This window comes from Pogona vitticeps, chromosome 5 (genome assembly GCF_051106095.1).
Source record: "Pogona vitticeps strain Pit_001003342236 chromosome 5, PviZW2.1, whole genome shotgun sequence".
Taxonomy (NCBI): Eukaryota; Metazoa; Chordata; class Lepidosauria; order Squamata; family Agamidae; genus Pogona; species Pogona vitticeps.
This window is the reverse complement of record NC_135787.1, coordinates 186,743,857-186,757,290: the sequence shown is the minus strand read 5'-3', so window position 1 is coordinate 186,757,290 and position 13,434 is coordinate 186,743,857. Positions and strand designations below refer to the sequence as shown.

The 13,434-nt window shown below is 41.7% G+C and overlaps 1 protein-coding gene across 5 annotated transcripts in view; it reads right to left on the bottom strand.

Moving 5' to 3' along the window:
- ABCC9 (ATP binding cassette subfamily C member 9) overlaps nucleotides 1–12,773 on the bottom strand; it is an 80,671-nt gene extending 67,898 nt beyond the window's left edge. For 4 of the 5 annotated variants that reach the window (XM_072999694.2, XM_072999692.2, XM_072999696.2 and 1 more), the window contains exons 1-5: nucleotides 12,512–12,773; nucleotides 4,481–4,647; nucleotides 4,265–4,406; nucleotides 3,111–3,232; nucleotides 533–699 (exon numbers count right to left, since the gene is read on the bottom strand). In XM_072999694.2, the coding sequence (XP_072855795.1) occupies nucleotides 533–699; nucleotides 3,111–3,232; nucleotides 4,265–4,406; nucleotides 4,481–4,625 (576 nt within the window). In that variant the 5' untranslated portion in view covers nucleotides 4,626–4,647; nucleotides 12,512–12,773. The remainder of the gene's footprint in view (nucleotides 1–532; nucleotides 700–3,110; nucleotides 3,233–4,264; nucleotides 4,407–4,480; nucleotides 4,648–12,511) is intronic. The other variant, XM_072999693.2, reaches the window with a different exon arrangement.
- Nucleotides 12,774–13,434: the final 661 nt, after the last annotated feature.

Genomic DNA, 13,434 nt, shown 5'->3' with positions numbered 1-13,434 from the left:
ATCATCCCCTATGATTACCACAGTCCTACTGTATGCCTTTTTGCCATCTACTTCCCCTTAAACTTGCAAAAATCTAGAGAACTTCTGGATGGGGGAAATATAGGGAGCAGAACTGATATATACCCCCACATCCCACCACTTGCTGAGTCCACCATGGATTAGAGTCCATCTTCCTTGCCATTCTACAGTATTGAGGCAGGAAAAAAAAGATTTTGTTGGTTGATCAATTTCATCCTTAACATCAAAACTGGAAGACTTCTAGATGTTGTCAGCCAATAACAACTCCCATCCTTCCTGAACACTGGCCATGTTTCCTGGGGATGAAGGACGGTGGACCTCTGAAGTATTTGGTGGACTTGTGTGTCACACACACACCTCAGTTAGGCTTTGACTCTGCAGAGCGACACCTTTTTAGGAACTCTTCTTCAGCGCTCACTCTAGCCCTGAAGAACCCATGCAAAAATGTCCCGGCCTTTGGCCATGCCATCAATTGCCCAGCAACGATACAGTATTTCAGAAGAGCAGAACATACCCTAACACGGATGACGTTGATCTCCACTGCCATTAGCAACCCATAGAGCACAACCATAATTCCCGTAATGCACACACGCAGCAGAGTAAACTGGATCCCATCCTGGCAATATTTGACTAGCTTGATGGTTTTGGTAATAAAGGCCATGATCCAGTAGACAAAGAGAGCTGTGGTGTACAAAAGAAAGAAGAATACTTAATTTGGGGCTGCATTAACAGAAGCAGAGTCTCCAAATCCCGTGAGGTACTAGTTCCTCCTCTGTTCGGCATTGGTTAGGCCTCATCCTGAGTACTGTGCCCATTCTGGACACCACACTTCTAGAAGGATGCTGACAAACTGGAACAAGTTCAGAGGAGGGCAACAAGGATGATCAGGGGACTGGAAACCAAGCCCCAGGAGGAAAGACTGAAAGAAGTGGGCATGTTTAGCCTTGAGAAAAGAAAACCAAGGGGAGAACTGATAGCACTTTTCAAATACCTGAAAGGCTATCATACGGAGGAGTGGGGAAGATCTGTTTTCAATCATCTCTGAGTGTAGGACACAAAACGATGGGCTCCAGTTACAGGAAGCCCGATTTCCATTGAATATCATGAACAAATATTCTAACAGAGCAGTACGACAGTGGAACCAATTACCTCGAGAGGCAGTGAGTGCTCCAACACTGGAGACATTCAAGGGAAATTCAGGCAACCAACGGACACATATCCTTTGATCTGTATTCCTGCACTGAGCATGGGGTTATTATTTATTATTTATTTATTGGACTTATATACCGCCCCATAGCGCTACAAGCACTCTCCGGGCGGTTTACAATTTTAATTATACAGGCTACACATTGCCCCCCCAGCAAGCTGGGTACTCATTTTACTGACCTCGGAAGGATGGAAGGCTGAGTCAACCTTGAGCCGGCTACCTGGGATTTGAACCCCAGGTCGTGAGCACAGTTTTAGCTGCAGTACAGCGGTTTAACCACTGCGCCACGAGGCTCTTGATTCTATGATTCTAATTGCACCATGCCCGCATACGCGATTTATTCTCCAATTCAGGGCTAAGACATGGCCCTAAGACATGGATGGACCTCTACCCAATATTTTGGCTGTGATCCTGTCCACAGCTGGCATCTATCTTCCTGAATGGAGAAGCAAGATTACTTGTATTTGCACTAAGCAAATATTTAATCGAGACCAGAATTTAAAGAAAATGTGTATAGTTTAGAAACAAATTGTAGGGAACTAGTAGTTAATAGCAGAACAATATGGTAGGTTAAATAGCATTAATCTGTGATCTGAATTTCCTAACTTTGGGGGATATATTTTCAACCATAAGTTTGCCCTGAAGTACAGGTTGATGGTGACCTGGATTTTATTTTATTTCTATTTGGAGAGTTTCTCTGTTTTTTTAAATGTAGCAATACAGAGATGTCAGTGTTGGGAGAGAGAAAAAACCTTTATCATTTCAGAACAACATAAACTTTGAGATTTGTTTCTAAAGCATAGGAAACATTCAGAAGCATAACAGCACCTTGTACAAACCAGCCCCTCCCAAACAGCTGAATCTCTAAGGAACCAGCACACCCTAGCAAAAGAGATGGCGCTGCATATAGGTCGTGAAGAAAAAGGTCTTTATCACTAAAAGGTGCTGGTCATGGTTAGTGTGCCACTCAAAATTTCACCTCCAAACAAACAAACAAACAAAAAACACAGCACATTTTGGGATCAGCCATTGTTCCGTTAATAGCTAGGCTATGTTCCCCTTGACATTCTTAGTCCAGTTGTGTCTGACTCTAAGGGGCAGTGCTCATCCCGTTTTCAAGCCGTAGAGCCAGCGCTTGTCCGAAGACAGTTTCCATGGTCATGTGGCCAGCGTGACTAGGGAAAGCTGTTTTACCTTCCCATCGAGGTGGTCCCTATCTATCTACTTGCATTTACATGCTTTCAAACTGCTAGGTTGGCGAGGAGCTGGGACAAAGCAATGGGAGCTCACTCCGTCGCATAGATTCGATTTTACGACTGCTGGTCTTCTGACCCTGCAGCACAGAGGCTCCTGCGGTTTAGCCTAGAGATGGGGATATTCGTATCCGTATATGAATACGAATACCGCTGCACAGGTAGCGGTAATGAGGCTCCTGGCAGGAGGTGGGATGACAAGGTTGAAGAGCCAATCGCCAGCTCTGGAGTGATAGGAAGGCTCCCGAAGCCAGCAGCAGCAGAATTGTGAGTGGATGGTCCGGCCTCGGGGGGCTGGCCCCTCATTATTGCCACCTGTGCAGGGGGTATTCATATACAAATACGAATACCCCCATCCCTACTAATGTCTCAGAGTGAGTTATATTGAGACTGTAAGTGCCAGTTAATGAGAAATAGGGGTGAAGTAAATTGGGGGAACTTGAAGCTATTCTCCTCTGTGAATCCCAGCGCTTCAGCTGTGCAGCGATAGGAATTGAACCAGAAATTCAAAACTCTGCAACCATTTCCACCACTAATTTTTATGAAGGAGATAACAGGGAAACCTCTCACAAATCATAATCATATACTGTCTGCAGCGACTGTACAAAATACTTCAAAATATAACTAGTTACCCAGAAGCAGTTTGGGAAAGTTTGATGTCTCGATGTTGTGGTAATATACAATAGACGTTGTTGCAGCTACAAATCCCATTACGGCAGGAAGGAAAAGATGCAGATGGCAAGTGTTCAATTTTCTGTGAAGGAAAAATGGGGAACATCAGACATCAGGTTAGATATGGCTAAAAGGATGCAGCAAAGCCAGGAAGTCCCTTATTCAAATCTCTTATCCCCAACAAATCCACTAGGCATCCTTAGGTGAATCTCTGTGCCTCAACATATACTCTGCCTGTCTAAGAACAATATGGTAGAAGTAGTACTTATGGTAATTATTATGAAGACTTATAGTAAGCTTTTACACAGTTGTGAACCTCTGTGCTTCTGGCCAACATGCCAACAAAAGACTTGGCAGTGTCTCATATTTTCCCTGGAAGAGCACTGATACTTTCCCTCTCTTCAGGATGCTGATACAGCCAACATGGAGGCCTGTGATATCTGTGTGGGGGATGGGTTCCAAGCCACCACCCTGCGGATGCCAGAAATTGAAGATAAGCAAGTCCTGTATACAATGGTACGTTGACTTACGAATGTCTCCACTTGCGAACGTTTTGAGTTACGAACAGCTCCATTCACAAAATGTTGCTTTGACTTGCGAACGGAGCCTCAACTTACAAACAAACAAACAAACAAAACCCTTTCCTGCCCTTTTTTTGACCTAAGTTCATCTTAGGTCAAAATAAAAAATAAAAAAATCTCCCCCTAGTGGTAAAGTATGGATTAACCAGCTTTGCATTAGTTCCGATGGGAACTAATGCCTCTACTTCCGAACAATGCCTCGACATATGAACGAAAAAACAGCCGAAACAGATTTAATGGTTTTCAGTGCATTCCTATGGGAAATTTTGCCTTGACTTACGAACTTTTTGACATACGAATGCCGTTCCAATACGGATTAAGTTCATAAGTTGAGGTACCACTATACATAGCATAGTCTCTGGTTCCCTCTAGTGGCCTGTTCTTGTAATACATCTTGGAAATGTAGATTTCTGTTTTTTTTTTTTAATTTAATAATTTCAGGCACAAATGGTTTAGAACAGATTTCCCTTCTCCAAAATGACCTGTATGCTACACAGTAAGCAAGGGGCATTGCTCGACATGCAAGCTCTTACCCATCTGAAACTATGCCTTCTCCTATTTCACAGACATGCACGAACAGGAGGGTGAACGTCAGGATCCATCGCAGGTTGTGTCCCGGGAAGTGTAGCCATGTGTTGTGATGGATCTGAACTTTGGAACTCTGACTTCCCCATCCTGAAAACCAGGAATGTTATAAGCTATGTGCAAAAAAATGAAGAGGTCTAGAAGCCAGCAGCTCAACTACTTACCGATGAACAATATAGGAAAGGTGATAAATAAGAGGAAAACATGGGGTACCAAGTTGAGGGCATCCAGAAAGCAGACATTCCTGATGAGGCCACCGCTGATGTTGTAGGCAAAACGGTTGTCGTTGCCACAAAACGCAAGGTCCATTGCTTCGCTCGAGGCAACTCCGCTATCAAAAAGCAAAAGAAACAAAAACACCACACCTGTAATAAAAGCAGGGGACATGTTTTCCCTCCCTTAATAATAACGGCACGCCTTCAAGTCAATTCTGATTTATGGTGACCTTTTCAGAGTTTCTTAAGTAGGGAATACCTGGACGTGCATTACCATTCTCTTCCTCTAGGGGTGCTCTTGGACTGTGCAGCTTGCCCAAGGCCACCCAAGCTGGCTTTACTCATAGGAGGCACAGTGGGGGGATCGAACTCCCAACCTCTGGCTTTGCAGTCAGATAACTAAACCACTGAGCTATCCAGCCATAAAACTCTTCTATGGACAGAGGAATCTCTTAAACAGCATACCAGCTTGTTTGGCTACACAGATATAAATCGATTTGCTCAGAAGCATTTTGTGGAAGAGATATTTTCGAACAGTTTTATGAGAATGTTTTTTGCTCACTGTCCTAACCCACCGAAGGGGCATTTTGCAGAATACTTGAATGAATCGTCTCTACTATTCTTCCCCTTAAGAGAATATCATTGCAGCCCATATGGTTTCTTAGAATTATACTTAGCCAAAATCTTTTGCTTCCCATAATAAATTGCATTAGAGTAGGCCCATTAAATCCACAGGGATTTAGTGAGTCAACTCCTCCTTCAAGTTCCATTGATTCAAAAAGGTTTACTCTAACTGTAACTTGCTATGCTAAAGTAAACCTCTCTCTCTCTCTCTCTCTCTCTCAAGTTCCCCCCCTTTTTTTCCCCTTTCACTCCTAACTCACTCAATGGTTAGGTATTTGCCAGAGGTTGGGAGTTCAATTCCCCACTGCACCTCCTTGACAGGTGGACTAGATGACCCATAGAGTCCCTTCCAGCAATATAGTTCCAACATTATTATTAGTAGTAATAGTATTATAACTTAATTTTAATTTTGCCAACATGTTGAGTTGTCTAATAACAACTGTTTCTTGCAAAATAGAAGAATACTGGCACTCTTTCATCTCAAGAAGGCACCAGGACTTTCCTGTGAGCGCAAAACCACCACCTTTATCTCTGAGGTAGGTCCTTTAAGCCTCAGAAGTGCATAGCATAAGCCTCATGGACTATCTTGACCTTAAAAGAAAACTTTGCTTACTTACAAAGCAATCAAGCATTGACTTTGCGTTTCCTTAAACAACACAACAGCCTGGTAAAGCAGGACCACTCAAATATAGTAGCAATTTAGGGACTTTCTCTAATCTCTACCGGATTTAGGTGTAAACCCTGCTGTTTCAAGAAACTAGTCTTCTATAAGGATTATATTTGTTTTATTAAGAAAATAAAGTAGTTTCTATTAGAATACAGTTGTCGCAGCATTGGACTTTTCTTTCCCTTCCAGGCGCGTCTGCAGCTGAGCGTCCTTTCGGCTTCATTAGCTCTGGAGCTATTTGTACTTGATCTCTGCTCTTCCACAGTAGCATGTTGGATGCCTTCCAACCTGAGGGGCTCATCTTCTAGCATCATATCTTTTAGCCTTTTGTTTCTGTCTATGGAGTTTTCTTGGCAAAGATACTGGAGTGGCTTGCCAGTTCCTACTCCAGGTGGATTGCGTTTAGTCAGAACTCTCTACTATGACCTGTCTGTATTGGGTGTCCCTGCACAGCATAGCCCATAGCTTGTCTGAATTACTCAAGCCCCTTTGCCATGACAAGGCAGCAATCCGTGAAGGCGATCCATCCATTACAATGGTTAAACAAAGCTGCTATTTCTAATTAAAATAAAAACAACTAAAATCTAAGCTAAGTAATCATTTTGACTTCTAAGCTGGGCTATTCACTCCTCCTCTTTTCAAAAGGCAAACCTTTTTTCTCTTACAGTCTCCAAGCATTCCTCCACATGCTACGAACCAACTTTATACATACACAAACAATCATTTTTCTACATGTCTAAGACCTCCTTCTTCCTGACCCTTTCTAGCTGTCATCCAATTAATTGCAAGAAAGCTTAAAACACGACTCTCCACCCATATTTCACATGAGATCCACAGGTGCCTTATCTCGCTTCTCATTAAGCGATATTCTTCTTTGGTGTCTCCTGTCTGGCTTCTTCGGCCTTGCCTTCTCATCTTCTGTACCAGTCAGCTCTGCAAAAAACAGCCTCACACATGCCATTGGTTTTAGCTCATCTTACACAGAACCTAACAGACTCCATCTTTATATGACTACATTCCCAGTACAGTGGTGCCTCGCAAGATGATGTTAATTCGTTCAGCGAAAATAGCTGTTAAGGAAAAACATCATCTTGCGAAACATGTTTTCCCATTGAAATGCATTGAAAACCTGATAATCTGTTCCAATGGGAACGGATTGTCATCATAAAGCGAAAATTGCCATAGGAAACATAGTTAAGCGAAACGCGGTTCCCAAGCGAAAACAGCCGTCTAACAAAACAGAGACCATTAAAAGACTCGTATAGCAAAGCAAGACCAAGCTGTCAAAAACATTGTAAAGCAAAAAACAGGGACCTAAAATTTAACCGTCTTGCGAGGCAAGGTCCCTAACATTGTAAAGCGAAAATCACCCATAGGAAACATTGTTAAACGAAGCGCAAGATCGCTCCGAAAACCGCATCGTAAAGCGAATTTGTCGTTATGCGAAGCAATTGTCTTGCGAGGCACCACTGTATCCTTCAATTCATTGCAGACAATAACCCCAACGTTACTTTGAAGGATGTCCCATCTACAGTATTCAGAAATATTTCCATCTTTCTCTTGCCCAAGGATAAATACTGGTAGAGCTCCACTGAGAAGGATTCCCTTCCTGACCAAGCAGGAACCTATTCCTCTTGCCTGATAAATATGCCATAGCAAGTCAGCTCCTGTACTTGTCTGCACCCATGTGTGCATGCACACGTGCATCCGCATTGGTTACAGGAGTGTAAACTATTGCACTGGGATTTTCAGCATGTTTCCTTTCTCCTCGTGTTTCTCTAACAGGCAACTGAAACAGCACCTCACGAAAGTTTGTCATCTTAGCTGCTCTTTACGAGACCGGCACTCAGTTGGAAAACATCAGCTTGCACTTCAAGAGAGGGGCAAACATACAAAGCCGTGAAGAGAGAGGTGTTGGGCTCGGAGAGACAGCTTCAAGGATCTGGTGAATTCATAACAAAACCCAGAGCTTGACAATGACGTGATATGAACCGCAGTTACCTATAATTAGTTCCTTTCATGGTGGGTAACAAAGGTACACTGAAGTTACATTCCATCAGTAACGAGAATGCAATGAGCACAGATGTTTGTTACTGATGCAACAAGTAATATTTTCTCACTGGTTTCAAAAGTCACTTTAAAATGGAATTTTCAGACACTTTTAATGGTATTTTGACAAGTTTTCTTCAACTTTTGATGGCATCCTCTTGTTATATATGTCATCAAGCCACTTCCAACGTATGACAATCTTATGAATTACTGCCTTCCAAAAGATCCTATACTTAATAGCCCTGTTTAAGTGTGCAGACTAGAAGTCATAGCTTCCTTTCTTGGGTTAATATGTCCCATATTTGATCTTTCTCTTTTCCTGCTGCTTTCATCTTTCCCTTTCGTTACATGTTTTCCAATGAATCTTGTCTTCTCATGGCATGTCCAAAGTGCACTAGCCTCAGCTTGTTTATTTTTGCTTCTTGAGAGAGTTCAGACTTGATTTTGATCTATTGCCTATGTATTTTTCTTTCCGGGGGCCCATGGTGTTCAACAAGTACTCCTTCGACAAATGTTGAATGAATGAATATTTTTCCTGCCCACTTTCTTCATTATCCAGCATTCATATCTGTACACAGGAAATTGGAGTATCATAGTATGAATGACCTTGTTTTAAAGCGGCTCATTCCAACTTTAACATACTTTGTAGCTATTTTTCTGAGCCCCAGTCTTCTCCTGATGCCTTAGCGGCAGCCTCCATTTGAACTGATAACTAGTCCAAGATATAAAAAACCTCTAATGCATGATGATTACTGAAACAGCAACGTCTACGTTGGTTTGGGCACGTCGTGAGAATGGCTGATGGTCGAATTCCAAAGGATCTCCTGTATGGAGAATTAGTGCAGGGAAGGAGACCAGAGGGAGACCACAGCAGTGATACAAGGACATCTGCAAGTGGGATCTGAAGGCCTTAGGAATGGACCTCAACAGATGGGAAACCTTGATATCTGAGCGTTCAGCCTGGAGTCAGGCACGGCCTCTCCCAATTTGAAGAGATCCTTGTCCAGCAGGCCAAGGCAAAGAGGCAGTCCCGAAACCAGCAAAACCAGGGAGCTGGACAGAGGACAGATTGTATTTGTCTCCAGTGTGGAACGGATTGTCATTCTCGAATTGGCCTTCTCAGCCACACTAGACACTGTTCCAAGTCCTCCAAACAGAGCACATTACCATAGTCTTTCAAGACTGAAGGATGCCTAACTATAGTTGTTTCAGTTATTATTTCAAGAACTATCATCTGATTGTGGTAAGCATATTGTACGACACACTGTCTTGCCACCTGTCTCATCATTGTCTTGGCACCACAGCAGAGCACAAGCCGGCACTCAAACCATGTGATATTCCTCCTCCATAGTTCAGTGGGACCACAGCCCAATAACTACAGGAGTAATTGAAAATTTACCATTGTTTTCCAAAGGAAATTAACTTTTTTCTTCTTAATTTACAGCTGTGATGTAACTTAGTTATGCCTCAGTTATTCTAAAAAGGGAATTAATCACAAGTAACTAGTCAACTCTAAGCCTCTGAATACCAGTTGTTGGGAAACATAAGCAAAAGAATCTGCTTGTGGGCCACCCAAAGGCATTTGCTCAGCACAGGAGGATCAGAACGCTGGCCTACCAAGCATTCTTTCGTTTCTTCCAGGAAGGCTGTCTTCTTGTATTTTTATGTTCATAACTCACTCTTATCTGAGTATTTCACAGGTAATTTCCCAAGTAACAGTTACTTTTCTAGAGCCAGGGTTGTACAATGTCAAATGCCTGCTCAGTCAGAGAAACTCACGGGGGGGGGGGGGGAACCATATTAAAAAACATTCCTTGAACATCTCATATATGAAACACACGCACACACACACACACACACAGACACTGATAGGGTTGCTGTAAGTCAGGAGTGACTTGATGGTATGTAACAACACATTTTTTTTCTAATCCTGCCTGGAATTTGGACCTTTTAAAAGGAATTCCTTTTATTACTGATTGTTTCTTCCCGGCCAGGTTACAATCAGGACCATTTAGCCTTACTAATACCAATAGGTGAGGGGGGACAAAATATAGAGAAATACTCTCTGGTTCCATCTAGTGGTAAATGCTGACACTGCACCTCAGATATATTTATAGAAAAATAATGATAATAATGTGCTGTCAAGCCAATTCTGACTTTTGATTACCCTTTCCAGGGTTTTCTAGGTAGAAAGTTTTCCAAGTGCTTTTCCATTCCCTTGTTATGTGGGCATGCGCAGCCTGGCTCTACTGGGAGGAGGCACTGTGGGGAATCAAACTCCTAACCTGTCCTAAACCTGGGCTATGCAGCCAGTCATAGAAATTATCATAAAATAATTCCCTTGCCCCTTAGGACTGATGACAAAATATGATAAAACTGGGGGTAAATCTTGTCACAAAGTCTATAGAAATGCCCTAAAATGCTCTTTTAAAAGTAATGAGGTACTTTGACGTTATTCTTTCTACCTAAGTAACTTACAGGTAGTATCCACTATAGCAGAAATGTAAATGTAACTAGTAGTCTCATCACTCATCACCCCCAAAGTGACTAGTTATATGTAACTGCTACTTCTTACTAGTAATTTCTAAAGTCTGGTTACATTCATCACACGTTTGCCCTGCTTTTCTTCCAAGGACGTCTGAGGCAGTTATCCCACACTGTCCTGCTAAGAAATCCTGTGAGGCAGGCTAGGCTTAGCGTCTTAACTGCCACCCAGATTGGCAGCTCAAGAGCCAAAAGAATAACAACTCATAATTTATTGAAGTATTTCACATTAGCTTCCCTGATTTGCTCTCTATTTTACTTTTTACTTTATTTAGACATATACCCCACCCTTCTAGACAAAGTCTACTCGGAGCGGCTTACATATTTGTTCCCCAAAGCTCCAGATAACAGAAGTAACTCCTTTTATATTTCTGAATAATGTGCTGGTATATGGACTGAGATGCACCCTAACATAGAGTAGGGTTTGAAGTCTTATATAAACTTCCATGAAAGTAAGTCCCAACAAATACAGTGCGGCTTTCCTCTGAATAAACACTCTTCACTCTCTCACTCTTACATTCATAAATAAATAAATAAAAAGTGACATATCTATTTGAATCAGAACATCTTCAAAACATGACAACAACATAGATTAAGACATAGTTTCCATTGTCATCTTTTTTTCGCTTCCCCTTGTCTGCCATTCTTATGGAACACAAGCTAAATGTCTCATAATGTTTCGTAGCGAAACTATTTGCATTTTCCAGAGAAATAATCCCATGTATATTAGCCTGTTTCCCCGAAAATAAGACCTAACCTGAAAATAAGCCCTAGTATGATTTTTCAGGATGCTCGTTATATAAGCTGTATCCCAAAAACAAGCCCCAGTGAAGTGAAACCCCGCCCTCCACCATCATGCAGAAGATGACATGACTGTAAAATAAAGCATCCCCTGAAAATAAGCCCTAATGCATTTTTGGAGCAAAAATTAATATAAGACCCTGTCTAATTTTGGGGGAAACACGGTATATATTGCTCTGAATTATTTAAAACAAACCATTCTAGACGATATTCCAGGAAGAAATATTATTGACGGTGATGACAATGATAAAGTTCATACTTAACGTTCACATGCAGATTCCCCTGAAATCCATGGAAAGTGGATTGGACAGAATAAAGACACAATCGTGTTTAGAACAGACCCATGGAAACCAATGGAACGACTCTCAATACACTGTATCTACATCTGGATCTGAAGCCCTTGCATTTCCTTTCACTTATTTTCTCAAGTTGTGTTCCTGCTCAGAGTGGCTTTGTAGCCTAAGCATGGCAGGAGTACCTTACCCCATCATTTCAAGCTGAGCTTCTCCTCCTGCTCAGACTGTTTGTGATTATGATGCTCACACCTAAATAAGCTAGTACACTGCGTTGCCAAATTAAGTCCTCTTTTCTTCTGCTGATTTCGATGAGAGAGGCTTATTGTGTGTCAAAGCTTTACAAAAGGGTATCAACGGTAGGGGAAACATGCAAGGAGCAATCCCACATGGAGTAAGGAGCAAAACTTTACTAAGGAGTAAAACCCACCCAAGTAAACAGGCCTTACTTGCACATAAACATGCTAACGACAGTGCTATAGATATGCTTAACATCTTTGGTTTTGAGTGTGCCATGAATGTATCAATACAAATAGTTCGTGTATCTCATGCAATGGTTAAGAAAGTACAAAATTATGCTAACATTTGTTTCTATGTTTACTATAAAACAGCACTAAAAAAGCAATATTTGCAATGATATAAACAGTCCCTTTTGCGTCTTCTCTCCCCAAACGTGTTTATTTATTTTTAAAAAATCTTAATACAAACACTTGTGCGTTCTCCAATAACATTATGCTACATCCCCTGCCTTTAGCATGTACACCAGATTTTTGCACACCAGGAGTGAAAGATGACTATGATACTTTGAAGGAGAAGGAGAAGTAAGGCAGAAGCTATCCCGACAGAGCTGCAGAAGAAAATGTTCCCGCAGTTTTTAGTGTCAAACTCTAATAGAGTTACACAGAGGCAGGGGGAGATCTTTCGCCTCCAAAGATTCGAGGCAGAGAAAGGAAAAAGATCGATGGGGCTACATTCACAAGCCCAGATCAAACTCCGTCTTACCTTCACAAACACACACACATACCCTGACCCAAAAAGCCAATGAAAACTTCTCCAGATTTGGCCAGGATCATCCAGATGACAGAGACCGGTACTGCTGCGAAGAAGCCGACACACAGGATCCGGAGTAGATTATTTTTAGGCTGATGATGAGAGACTCAGCTGCTGCCTCCTATCGAGTTTCTAGAGTGTATAGATTCTTCTTAACTTTCTCACACGCATGTAGTCCAGAAGACAGGAAGCCCAAGAGGGAAGAGCAAGCAAGAAAAGAAGAAAAGACATGCTATGACTTATTGAAATGACATTATTTTTGGTATCCCTTTTTTCTAAACCAAACTGCACTCAAAGGGGACCCTCACAAAGGTATTGTCCGCCTGTGGATTTCAGCTTTATTTTTATTCCTGCAGCCTCTTTCTTTCTTTCTTTCTTTCTTTCTTTCTTTCTTTCTTTCTTTCTTTCTTTCTTTCTTTCTTTCTTTCTTTCTTTCTTTCTTTCCTTCCTTCCTTCCTTCCTTCCTTCTTTCTTTCTTTCTTTCTTTCTTTCTTTCTTTCTTTCTTTCTTTCTTTCTTTCTTTCTTTCTTTCTTTCTTTCTTTCTTTCTTTCTGTCTGTCTGTCTGTCTGTCTGTCTGTCTGTCTGTCTGTCTTTCTTTGTAAGACAATTTTTCTGAAGCTCTGCAATCTATAGGTATTTCCAAACACCCCTCCAGAAAGTCTTCTCTAGAACTTCCATTTCAGTCCTCCCTCTCTTTCACAAGATGTCTTTCAAAACATCATAACTGTCAGGTATTTCACTGATGAATCTGGGGACAGAAGTTAAATCTCCTGATGATCTGTCCACATAGCTGTTAATAGTGCAGGGATAAAGCAAAGAAAGGCAGAAGGCAACTGTACCTCAGAGTTTGGGCCTGCATCACTTCAAAAGATGT